Source organism: Halichoeres trimaculatus, unplaced genomic scaffold, assembly GCF_033239565.1.
Source record: "Halichoeres trimaculatus isolate MK-OKI-2021-1 unplaced genomic scaffold, fHalTri1.1 fHalTri1_scaffold_16, whole genome shotgun sequence".
NCBI lineage: Eukaryota > Metazoa > Chordata > Actinopteri > Labriformes > Labridae > Halichoeres > Halichoeres trimaculatus.
This window is the reverse complement of record NW_027437194.1, coordinates 817146-830484: the sequence shown is the minus strand read 5'-3', so window position 1 is coordinate 830484 and position 13339 is coordinate 817146. Positions and strand designations below refer to the sequence as shown.

Below are 13339 nucleotides of genomic sequence, written 5' to 3'. Positions count from 1 at the left end.
ATACATATAGGTATGTTTAATTTTTTTCTGACAATATCTTATTCTAATGATATTTATTTATATACTTTTTAATCAATTTAATTTTATTGTTTTTATTATTTTTGTGAACCCAGGAGCATGTCAGCCATCACAGAAATATTTTATTAAATACAAAAATATTTTGCAAAATAACAAATATTTTTTTCAAATCTAAAAAAAATATAAAATTATGTTTATTTTTTCGCAACATTATCTTATTTTAATAGTATTCATTTATAAACTTATTTTAACATTTTATTTTTTTTATTTTTTATTTTTTTGTGAACCCAGGAGCATATTACCCATTACAGACATGTTTTATTAAATGCAAAATTGTTTCACATAATAACTTGTAGAATAACAATTTTTTATTTGGAATTATTTATTTATTGAAATTAAGAAAACTTAAGGTGAAGACACTCAAAAAGTTTGCTCAGTGATCTTATCTTATTTTTTAAGAGTATCATTTTTATTTAATTTCATTTTTTATTTTATTTTTTGAGAACCCAGAAGAATGTCACCCAAGACAGAAATATTTTATTAAATGAAAAATTATCTCACAGAAAATGTGTAAAATAACTGATTTTTTAAATTTTATTTATTTATCGATTTTTTTAAATTACTGAAGGTGAAGCTACTTTAAAAGTTTGCTCTTTGATTTTATCTTTATATATATATATATATATATATATATATATAGATAGATAGATAGATAGATAGATAGATAGATAGATAGATAGATAGATAGATAGATAGATAGATAGATATAGATATTATTGTTTGTGAACCCAGGAACTTGTCACCCATTGCAGAATATTTTTTTTAAATTCAAAATCATTTTACAAAATAACACACATTTCTTTGAAATTAAAAATAAAACATGAATATCTTTAGAAATTTTGTTTTATGATTTTATCTGTTTTATTATCACTTTGTGAACAGGTCTAGACCTGTTAATGTTTTTGGAAAGTGTGTTGAGATAGGGTTTGTTGTGATCTGGCTCTGGACGAATAAAGCTTGATTGAATGATTGATTAATTTGCTTCCATAAGTAGTTGCCAGTTTTTTGGGGTCAACACAACAAAACTAAATCAAGAGAGACTATCATTAAAAATCAAACAGAATCCATAAAACAAATGTTAAAGCCCAGAGTAAAAAGCAGGTATCAGTAATAATAATAATATTAATAATAATAATAATAATAATAATAATAATAATAATAATAATAATAATAATAATAATAATAATAGTTTATTAACAGCAGGAGGTTACTCCTGACCATGAAAGGAGGAAGTGTTGGAGTTTCTTGCTGAACTGGGTGGGGGCGTTTCCTCTTTGCCTCTCGTGTCTGTAAATCTTTGACGGGAGAAGAACTCGTCACCTCCAGCTGTGACAGACCCACCCTCCACAGAAAACCCCTCAATCAGCACGAGGAGCAGAAATAGACTTCCTAAAGACACAGAGAGCGACACGCTCATTGACCCCGTCAGTCAAACTGATGTGGGAACAGTCGAAGCTTTGTTTCCTCAGAGGGACTGAGCAAACTCAGAGCCGTACCTGCCGAGGTGAACGCCGTGTTGCTCAACACTTGTGGCTTTTCAAAGCGGCGCTGCAGACTTCTCAGACTGCACGGCTTTAAGCTGGAGGCCTTGACTGTCGTGTGGCTCCATACAGCGAGGATGAAAGTGTTTTTCCCTGATGTGATCTTTCTTTACAGCTGACAGCAGACCTCGGCTGTCGAGTTAAAAAAAAAAGTCAACCACTTCTGCAAAATGTGAGAGCAAAGTGGTTTAACTTGGACCAAAGGTCAGGTCTGTTTTTCTGAGCGTTTATTGATCCCTCCACACAAATGTGCTGCTGATGAGGCCCTCGTGGATGGAGATGGAGACGAACACAAGCAGCAACCTTGAGTGCTGGAAAATAAAACCAGAGCAGGGTGAGATACTGCAGTTCCTGGACTGACCCCTAGAGGCGGTCTGAGAAGCCTGTTTGGACTCCGTAACGGATATTTAACTTTATATCAGTGCACAACATGACTTTAAATCGTGTTTCTCTCATGAAAACAGTTTTTTGTTTTTTGTTTCTGCTCATGTATCACGACTAGCTCCTTTAAAATCAGACTTTAAAATCAAGGGTCTTCAACCTGTGGCTCTGGAGCCTCATGCGGCCCTTTGACTCCTTTGCAGTGGCTTAAACAGGCACTAAATAAATTCCTTCATTAACATTTTGTTGAACTAAGTCTTCATCCCATCTGTCAATAAACTTTTCAATTTTTATTTATTTATTTATTTATATTTTAGATTTTTGCTAATTTTTTGAACATCTTCTCAATGTTAGTTTCCCTTTGAAAGTTAAATAATTATGATGATGATGATGATTAATTCTCTAGATTAAATCAGGAGACATATTTTCCCCAAAAATGCACGTAATATGTGCATCCGTTTTTTTGGATTTATTCAGAGGATCTGACATCTTAACTTTTTACAACTCAGCTTATCAAAGACTAAAATAAAACACGTAAATTTAAAAAAACAAAATCCCAATTTTTGAACCAAAAAGTCACAACTTAAAATCGTTAAACAAAAAATTCTAATACTACAATGTTTTCTTAATTTCATGTATGACCTGCCTGTGCCTAAACCTAATATTTCAGTTTCATGGCATAGATCAAATGTCTGTGAAAAAGATTTGTTTCATTAGTCAACAACCTGAAGACGTTAACTCACAAATTCAATCTAAATAAACAAGAACAAAAGGTTAACATAACAGAAAAGTTTAAAGGATTTGAAATAGATTAAAGTTCCCATCTCCTGCTCCTTTCCTGCAGTTTAATCTGGATCATTGATGTCTTCATGAAATGGTAGTAACATGTTTTGGTCCAAAAAGCCAATAAATCAAGCACAGCAGCATTGTTTCCAGGCTCTCATAGCCCCTCTGTTCAGAACGCTCTGATTTAGTGGGCGTGGCCTTCATATGTAAATGAGCCACCGCTGATACCGCCCCGCTCTTCCACGTCACTGAGAGCGGCGCCACGAGCTCCGAGTGCACAATGTTTAGAAAACAGAGAAGCTCCTTTACCGTAACATTACAGGCTAAAACAACAGGCTAACAGCAGCTAAAGTTAGCATCCTGAAGCTAACACAGAGACAGGGGGGACACTGAGGAAAAGCTCTTCCATCTGCTCCACAGCACACAGCATTTAAAATACTCACATTTCCAGGGTCCCAGGTTTGTTGGAGGATGGTTGGTAATGCGCCTGGATTCCAGTCTATTGGCTAGCCCTCTGTTGGACTGTCCAAAGTTGGAAAAGCAGTCGGCCGTGAAGTGACTAGCACACACATGCTCAGTTTTACTGAGTGTAGCTGGAACATTTCCTGATAAATGAACTCTAGACACTTAGTCTGTCTTCTTCTGAGATGGGAAGCTTGAGCATGGAGCTATGTGGCTGTTTACAGACAAAAACAGAGCAGTGATGGCTCTTCAACGTTGGCATTGGGAGGGGGTTCGGGGGTATCTGCTCCGGTGGACCAATCAGGTCAGACTTGCTCCTGATTGGTCAAAAAAGGGAATCGCTGACGTCGGCAAATCCCCAAAATCCAAACAGCTGGTTTTAGGTCAGGATTTTACATTAACAAGCTCTACTAAGAACAGGTTTGGTCATTAAATATCACATTAGCATAACATTATGAGGCAGCTCTTTACATCATACTTCTATGTTGAAACACATCTGTTTGTGGACGTCTTTGCTGTTGACTCACTGAGACTGGTCTCATGACGCTGAACATGTCAGCAATAAAGCAAGTATGATGAGAAGTTTGAGGAAGTTGTGGGAGGTAGGATTGGACAGCATTTCCTAAAACAAAACCCACAAGTTAGACTTCCTGTCTGACTTTTTCTGTATTTATGAAAACGTTAATAATAAGTTATGGAGAGTACGCAGTGAGCAGATGGGTCTGTGCTTGGAGTCCTGACTGGGACAGGGACAAATGAAGCAAAGCACCCTGGGTAGGAACTCAATCACCATGAGACACATCGTCACAGAAAGGAAGAGTTTGTTTTTTTCAGTTTTTTGTGTGACTCACCTTGTCTGTGAGTCTCTGTTACCACAGCAACCACCACAGAGCCCGAGTCAGTCTGACCCATCTCACTGTGCACGTCTGAGGTGTCGCCTCTGTCCCAGGAGCATCATGGGAAATAACAACTGCTGAGGGTAAAGAGGAAAATGTGGCTAAAGGAGGTGATTGACTGCTTTACATGATGTTGATATGCAAAGAAAACAGGAAGTACTAACCTCAGCCGTACATTTCGTGCTGACGGTGGTTTACTGTGTCCAACTCAGACACAGACATAACGAACGCTCAGCTGAGAGGAAACTACAGCTCATACCTGAGCTTCAGCTGCTGGGTTTAAGACAGGAAGTGGTATAAGTTGTTGTTGCACTCATGGTTAAAACTACCAGTGGATGGTTTTTGGTCTCAGGACTTTAAGCTAACCTTGACATGACCGAGTTTAAAACATGTCAAGTCTGAAGAGCTGCATTTGAAACAGAGAAGTGCCAACGTGAGTCCGTTAGATTGGATCAGACAGCTCGTGTCAGAGGCTGCAAGTGCATGCAAGCTCAGGTTGAACTGCTTCTATCTTTGCACCATTTCCTACAGTAACCTCACACAGAGCACCAACAGGAAGGTGGTCTCTCTGAGCTGTGAGACTGACAACCGCACAACCACTCTACATCTGAGTTTCACAGCTCCACTCCCCAGCATCAACCTGCTAACTCTGGCTAAAGAGAGTGTCAGATATACAGATGAAGTCAAGTCAGCTAACAGTCAGCATGTAGTTGTTTGTTGTAGCCTGTAACTACAACAGCCCATCCCTCTTTGTCTAATCCTTCAAGCTTCTAGGATCGGTTCAGTCTGGCGCCCCAACAGAAGAGTCCCAATAAGTGGGACGGCTCGTCTCGGTTATTTGGGGATCTGCTCCAGGATTAGTCTGTGGAAACACCACAAGATACATGCCGTACTGAGACAAACCAAACTAAACCGCTTGGTGGAAATGGGGCTTTAGGTTCATTTTGGTTTTCTGGGGCCAGTTCTTCACCAGGGGCCATGTATGTTTTGACTCGTTGTTATGTTGGATGACAAAAACCACGACCCAGACCCAGTTTTTCTGCTGACTACTTCAAGTTTTCATTAAAGCTCCCATATCCTGCTCCTTTTCTGCAGTTTAATCTGGATCATTGATGTCTTCATGAAATGGTAGTAACATGTTTTGGTCCAAAAAGCCAATAAATCAAGCACAGCAGCATTGTTTCAGGTTACAGGACTTTGCAGCATTTAGCAAGTTACAATGGCAAGGAAAAACTTCCCTTTAACGGGCAGAAACCTCAACAGGCTAACTGCAGCTAAAGTTAGCATCCTGAAGCTAACACAGAGACAGGGGGGACACTGAGGAAAAGCTCTTCCATCTGCTCCACAGCACACAGCATTTAAAATACTCACATTTCCAGGGTCCCAGGTTTGTTGGAGGATGGTTGGTAATGCGCCTGGATTCAGGACCAGTCTATTGGCTAGCCCTCTGTTGGACTGTCCAAAGTTGGAAAAGCAGTCGGCCGTGAAGTGACTAGCACACACATGCTCAGTTTTACTGAGTGTAGCTGGAACATTTCCTGATAAATGAACTCTAGACACTTAGTCTATCTTCTTCTGAGATGGGAAGCTTGAGCATGGAACTATGTGGCTGTTTACAGCCAAAAACAGAGCAGTGATGGCTCAAAAAAGGGAATCGCTGATGCCGGCAAATCCCCAAATTCCAAACAGCTGGTTTTAGGTCAGGATTTTACATTAACAAGCTCTACTAAGAACAGGTTTGGTCATTAAATATCACATTTTGTGGGCTGGGAGGAAAGACAAAGACCCACAAATTTCACTAACAGACTTTATAAAGTGATTTTTGCAGAATATGGGACCTTTTAAAATTTCATGGAGGGGCTGATCATTTTGACCTACATGGAAACGTGAGCACCTGAAGTGAATCTCTTTGCCAAAAGACACCAACACAAAATATGTTCTGCTGGAAAGATTTTTTGTGAGCTGGGTGATTTTATCAGCACCACAGAGTTTTTGGTGATCTTCTTATGAAAGAGTTGTGAAGAAAACACAGGTTGTGAAATGCACATATGAAGAAACATCACATATCTTTACATGGAGTGTGGGAAACTTTAGCGTCCTGTGAGGTGGGACAACATTCTTAAACTTGGCAGGAAGAATGCAGTTTGGGCGTTTCCTGTGTCTGCTTTGTGTCGGGGCCACTCATGAAGTCCGTTTGTCCACTAATACATCAGCCAACAGTCAACACAGAATACAGGTGTTTGATCTGTACATAATGCATCAGCTAACACTGCAACAGGCAGCCACTCAGGCGACTGCCTGTTGCAGCAGCTCTCTCCTCCTCCTCCTCTTTTTCATCATCTTTGCATTCAGAGTCTGTCTTTACTTTTTATATCTCAGTTGTTGGTCATAAACACCAAAGTGGTTGTGTTTGCAGAGTTGTTTTTACTATTTTTGTTCCTGTGTTTAAGAGACCCTACATGCACACATGGTCGCATTGTTTATATCCAAGTTCAACTGTTAGCAGACTGTAGCATGTGGATGCTAACAAGTGCTAGGCCTGATGTTCCCCATGAACTGAGGAGAAGGAGGCGAGGATGCATCATTGCAAGTGAATCTGCAATTAATGTAGCTCATTTAAACTTGTGGATTTATTCATTTATTTTTTCAGTTGATGTTTTGCACATTTACCAACATTACATTAAAGAAGCAGGTTTATTGGGGTATCAGAAAAATAAGCCATACCAAGCAATTTGTAAACAACCCTGGAAATACAGATCAATAAATACAGATAAATAAATACAATTAAAAGAAAAACCCTTGAATTTGTCTTAACTTAAAAAATTACATTAAAGTAAAGAAACAAAAAAGTACAAAATGTACAAAAAGCAGCATGTTTATAAAAATGTCAGAGATTTGAAATAACTCAGGAGAATTAGAGAGGGGTAGGGCAAGTTGGGTTGCCAGGTTTTATGACGCAATCCCCTTTTTGTACGCTGAGGATGAGACTTTTGATTGGAGTAACTGTGCGTTCACACCAAAATCAGCAAAATCAGCAAAAGCAGCAAGCACGCCAGAAGTGAATTCATTTTCAATGAGAGCCCGGCGTCCTGAGCGGCTAACGCGGCTATCGCGTCAAAAGAGGCACCAGATGAGAAGTTGAGCCTTGGTCAACTTTATGGTAATTAGCTATGACGCAGTTCAGCAGCAAACCGTGGCAACCAATCAGAGCAGAGATGTCCTTCGACCGAGCGGGCCCTAAAGAACAACACATGTAACTTTGGTTCCTGGTTCCGTCTTGGAAACAGAAAAGCTCATAAACTGTGTTCAGGCTCATCCTGTTCTTTTTCATGTCGCCTTTTTAGCTACAGACATCAACAACGTGTCGTGGAGGTGGTAGATTGTTCTGGTGAGTTTAAAAATGTGCAGTAACAGCAGAAAATAGCGAAGTGAAGTGTAGTCTGTGGCAAAGACGTAGCCTAGCCTAGCATGCTAGCATTTCTTGCTTCATCTGAATGAGATGACACCAGGGCTCCAGACTAACTTTGTTCAGCTACGATCTGAGGTTTACGCCGAGGGGGCAGGTTACTTTATTACTTATTTATTACTTTATTACTTTATTTATTGATTTTTGTTCCTCAATCAAGTATTTTTGTTTTGGGCTACTTTTTTTCTTCCTTGAGGATTTATCTTTCATTTCATTTGGAGTAACGTCGTTTTGTGTCACGGACTTACGAGGACCAGAAAAAACAGGATTAAAGGAGCGTTTGAAACAGTGTGAAGAAGAACAGCTTGTAGTTTTGTGTTAGTTGGGAACTTTTTCATGATTTTGGTTTTTTGAACATTGAGATTATTGTTTTATTTTGGTTGTGATTTATTTTGGAACGGGGGATAAGCACGGGCTGCACAGGAGTTTGATTTATTGATTTAAAGATTAACAATGAGTCTGCTGAGAGGCTTCTTTAAATGACAATCGCAATTTCACTTTGACGAGCAGCCAAAGCGGCTAAAATATTTTCCCGCTTTAGCCACTGTCTGCTTTCTCTGCATGCTTGAGGCTTTTGCCTCTTTCGGTGTGAACGCACAGTAAGGAGGTCAAACAGAGAGGTTAGGGAGGGAGACTTCCTGCTAGATCTAGAGTTTTGGCAGCCCTGTGTTTTGAGGTATTTTTTCCTTCCTCATTGAAAAGGAAGCTGAATAGAAACAGAAAGTATAGGAGTTTGGAGAGAAACGGGTGGATGAAGTGAAGCGAAGGGTCCTGACTGGGAGTGGAACCAGCAACCACAGCTTCTGTTTGTAAGGTGTGAACCTAAACCACGAGGCCGACTGAGGTCCCTGTTATTTCCGTTTTTACTCAAGCAGCAAAGAGCAGATCAGACCTTTGTAAAGGGTTTAGACCTCAAACAGTCTCTGTTATCCTCGGGGAAAGAAGACGCTGCTGCTGACTGAAGCCACTTCTGTCTTTCCATCAGATTCTCCTCAAGGCACTGAACCACAACAGGGTCCACTTTGGGGTCAAACTTATTGGCAAACCAGTGACCGTAGTTTAGCAACCAGTGCAACTCTGCTGCTCCAAAAATACAAACACTGCGCACATGTTTCCCAGTGCATTGTGGGTACTTTGTCTCCTCCAGGTACTCCCACTTCACCAGCCTGGTTTTACTCATCAGGTCAGTGATGTCTGGATGGGATCTGGGAATCTCCCCAGGTACACCTGGGACTCGTACGAGTGTGGCCCAGAAGTGTTCGTCGGGGGAGTAGGTGTCCTCTGACCACCCCAGAAAATCCTTGGCCACCGCAGAGGAGTCCACGAAGACGACGAATTCTCTGGACAAGACAAAGTAGGCGCTGCCGGTGTACATTTCAATCCCATGTGGAGCTGGTGACTTGGACTGGTTTGTTGCCTCTTGCCATTTTACAAATTCAGCATCGTCCCTCAGCTCATGGTGGACGGCAAACCGTCCTCTCTTGAAGTCTGTAGGTCGACACGTCTCCAGCATGTTCGCCCCGTTTAACTTCTTCAGCTCTGACACCAGCTCTATGTTTGTCCTGAGGGGGAAATCCTGTCCGCAGAGGTTGATGACATATTTCCACTTGACCTCTGACCTCAGGAGATCTGACAGACAGTTTAGATCGGCTCTCAATCGAGTGACGTGTGCGTAATAAACAACCTCCCTCTTGGAGGCGATGAAGACATTTGGCAGACAGCTCACAAAGCCCTCAATGGCTGATTTGAACTCATCTGGAGACTTTTCGTCGTAGTGGATGCAGTAGATGTTAGCAGGGGAGTAGATGGCCCTGATCAGCCTCTCCACCATCCATGCATATTTATTCACAACCAGAGCATAAGCTATAGGAAAATCTCTCTCCTCATCAGTCACACACACACGGTCATAACCTCTGGCCTTGATGAACTTTAGACAGTCTGAGGTGAGATTAAACAGACTTTCATCTGTGTCCTTAACAATGTGGTGCTTCCTTATGATGAGTGACTCCCCCACCTCCACAGGGTCCAGGTCGTATATGGCCTTACAGTTGATGTTGTACTTGGTGAAAGTCTGGATATCTTCAGGTGGAGGTAACGGCTCATGGGTGATGTGTCCCACGTTGACAAACAGCAGGCCGCACAGGGCAAGGAGACAGAGGAACAACCGGATAAAATTTCTCCTGAGTTTCCGGAGGAACATTCTGCAGAAAGACAGAGGAAACGCAATGAGACGCATTTAAGAGACAAGCCGCTTAACACATTATCTGAAACAGGGAGAGCCTCATGGTCCAAGGCCTACCACAAACTTATCATAAAGGTCCCAAATTGTGCAAAAATCACTTTATTAAGTCTTTTAGTGAAACTTGTGGGTCTTTGTCTTTCCTCCCAGTCCACAAATGTGATATTTAATGACCAAACCTGTTCTTAGTAGAGCTTGTTAATGTAAAATCCTGACCTAAAACCAGCTGTTTGGATTTTGGGGATTTGCTGACATCAGCGATTCCCTTTTTTGACCAATCAGGAGCAAGTCTGACCTGATTGGTCCAGCAGCAGGGAAGACAATGCCAAAGTTGAAGAGCCATCACTGCTCTGTTTTTGGCTGTAAACAGCCACATAGCTCCATGCTCAAGCTTCCCATCTCTGAAGAAGACAGACTAAGTGTCTAGAGTTCATTTGTCAGGAAATGTTCCAGCTACACTCAGTAAAACTGAGCATGTGTGTGCTAGTCACTTCACGGCCGACTGCTTTTCCAACTTTGGACAGTCCAACAGAGGGCTAGCCAATAGACTGGTCCTGAATCCAGGCGCATTACCAACCATCCTCCAACAAACCTGGGACCCTGGAAATGTGAGTATTTTAAATGCTGTGTGCTGTGGAGCAGATGGAAGAGCTTTTCCTCAGTGTCCCCCCTGTCTCTGTGTTAGCTTCAGGATGCTAACTTTAGCTGCAGTTAGCCTGTTGTTTTAGCCTGTAATGTTACGGTAAAGGAGCTTCTCTGTTTTCTAAACATTGTGCACTCGGAGCTCGTGGCGCCGCTCTCAGTGACGTGGAAGAGCGGGGCGGTATCAGCGGTGGCTCATTTACATATGAAGGCCACGCCCACTAAATCAGAGCGTTCTGAACAGAGGGGCTATGACAGCCTGGAAACAATGCTGCTGTGCTTGATTTATTGGCTTTTTGGACCAAAACATGTTACTACCATTTCATGAAGACATCAATGATCCAGATTAAACTGCAGGAAAGGAGCAGGAGATGGGAACTTTAAGACATTCACATCTTAAGATTTCATCTTGAGAGTACTATGATGATGATAAAAAAATGGTGTATTTGTATTTCACTATAAAATTGTATTTTATGTTAATGGAGTATTAAATCATAATAAAATGATAGTTACTTTTTAAAAAAATATTTAACTTGCATTTTATTTTATTGCCTTGTTAACATAAAAACAAACAATAACTGAATGAACAAGTTAAAAATGTAAAACATGGCTTCAGATGAGCTTCTCTTTTTAAAAGTGAGCTGGTGTTGCTTACTGAAAACACAGATGAATAAATCTGTTTCTGATGAATAATCCACTTTAAGAGATTTTATCTGTGTTGTGCTGAATGTGGGAGGTGGGCTGACAAACTTACAGACATTTCTTTTTTATGTGAGAGAGCAGGAGGGACATGGCTGGAGGTCCAGTGTCTGTGGAGATCTGTGAAAAGTTTGAGAATCTCAGTGTTAAGGAATGCGTTTATGAATGCTTGTCACTTTAAATGAAGCGAAACTCATTGGGGATGTGTATTCTTTCATTCAGATTACATTTGTTCATGAACTTAAAGGTAGTTTTACTGTTGGAGGGAGTGAATTTTCTTTTTAGCTTAAACCCCATTAAACCCCATCACAGAATAAACCATAATGAGAAACAGACTTTCACAAACCTGAAACCAACTGACAGACTGATTCTGAAGAAATGACTGTGATGAGTCAGAGTTATCTTCTGACTCATCACAGTCAGATTCTTTACAGAAAAGTGAAACCAACACTGTTTTCATTAATATGACCTTCCCACAGAGCAGAAACGAAATTCAATGAGAAGTGAGAAAATTCTCATTTCACAGTCATTCCAGTTCAATAATTAAACACTCTTACCTGAATCTATTGGCGCGTAACGGTCTGCTGTGCGTCCTGCGATCCGTTTCACCAAGTCCCACTCTAAAAGTTGGATTCATATTTAACACAGGGCTCTGCGCGCTGGTAATAAAACTTTATCAGCAGCATAAAGCGCACTGGTGTAGTCCAGAGCAAGTGTTTGAGCAGGAACTTACCTATTTCAGGTGAATTGTGCAGGAGTTGGGGGTCATCTTTCCATCATTTTACGCACGAGTAGTACTTCAGCTGTTCACGTCAAACTGATCCGACTGTTTGTTTCATCTCTAGAGAAAACTATCAGGGTTTAATTCAAGGTATGAACTGACAGAAAAGTCAAAGACGAGATGATTAGAAGCCAGAGTTGTCTCTGACACTGGGTTCGAGGGGAAAGCGCAGCGCTTCGATCAACCAACCCGGAAAGAAGAGGGGAGGGCTCCGAGGGTGAACCACATGCGCGTGTGGCAGCAAAGGTGCATGACTTATCTGACAATATTCACACATTAATTGATATGAAAATAATAATGTTGGCACAACGCGAGGCGCACAGAGAGATGGGAAGTTGGAGATTGCGCAAATCCTCCGACAGAAACCCTTTCAGCTGATGAAAGGGGATGGATGCGAAGCGCGTGGTTAGTCATCTGAAATCACTCAAAGACCTGAGCCTCTCAGGGCAAACTTAAGGTTGTCTTGCACAGTAGCATTCCTGTTCCAGTGCACATACAATACAGTCAGCCAGTTGGGTGAGACCTGGGCCCTTTTCAGCAGGAGGAACATGTTTAGTAAAACCTGTCAGTAACCAGATCCGCGCAGTCCAGAGATAAGGGGAAGGGGGTGAAGTTCACAGCCATGTAATCCTTTAAACATCGGTATTTTTGTGCATTGTTGTTGCGTGTGATTGTGTTTTGTCTTCACACAGACTATTAAAAAAACATAAAATTTTAAATAAGTTATACATTTGTTTTATATAGCTTTATTTTTTTATCTAATGAAAAAAAAACACTCTAAAAAGTGTGACTATTCACAAAAACATTCTTTACATAGAAATGACTGTGTGCAGTTGATCACTATGCTGATTTAATCAAATTTGAATTATTTAACAACTGCATTTTACTCATTTTTGCTTGAATTATATCAGCTAAAAATCACTGAGTAGGGTTAAATTATATTTTATCAGCAAAGTAAAAAAAAATAAATAAATGAATATAAAAAATACAAAAAGATAAATGCTACTCAAGGGGAACTCTTTGGTTTGGAGAAGGGAGAGTGCCAAATTAAAATAATAAATTTATAAAAGAAGAAAATAAATATGTTAATTAATAAATAAATTATATAAGAATCTATAAAAGAAAAAAATAAATTAACAAAAAAAATATACGAATCTATAAATAAATAAAAAATTAAGGAAAAATGAATTAATGAATAAATGATAAAAGAATGTATAAAAGAATAAAAAAGGAATTAATAAAGTGTATAATAATCTACAAAAGAATAATTAAAAATGAAAAACTAAATAAATTATATAAGAATCTATAAAAGAATTAAAAAATTAATTAATAAATAAATTATATAAGAATCCATAAAAGAAAAGGCTA

At 39.9% G+C, this 13339-nt stretch overlaps 1 protein-coding gene across 1 annotated transcript; it reads right to left on the bottom strand.

The window, feature by feature from the left end:
• Positions 1 to 8496: 8496 nt before the first annotated feature.
• LOC141805748 (beta-1,3-galactosyl-O-glycosyl-glycoprotein beta-1,6-N-acetylglucosaminyltransferase 4-like) lies at positions 8497 to 9810 on the bottom strand. The gene has a single exon (XM_074690937.1). It carries the CDS (start codon positions 9808 to 9810, stop codon positions 8497 to 8499), a length of 1314 nt encoding a protein of 437 aa, XP_074547038.1.
• Positions 9811 to 13339: the final 3529 nt, after the last annotated feature.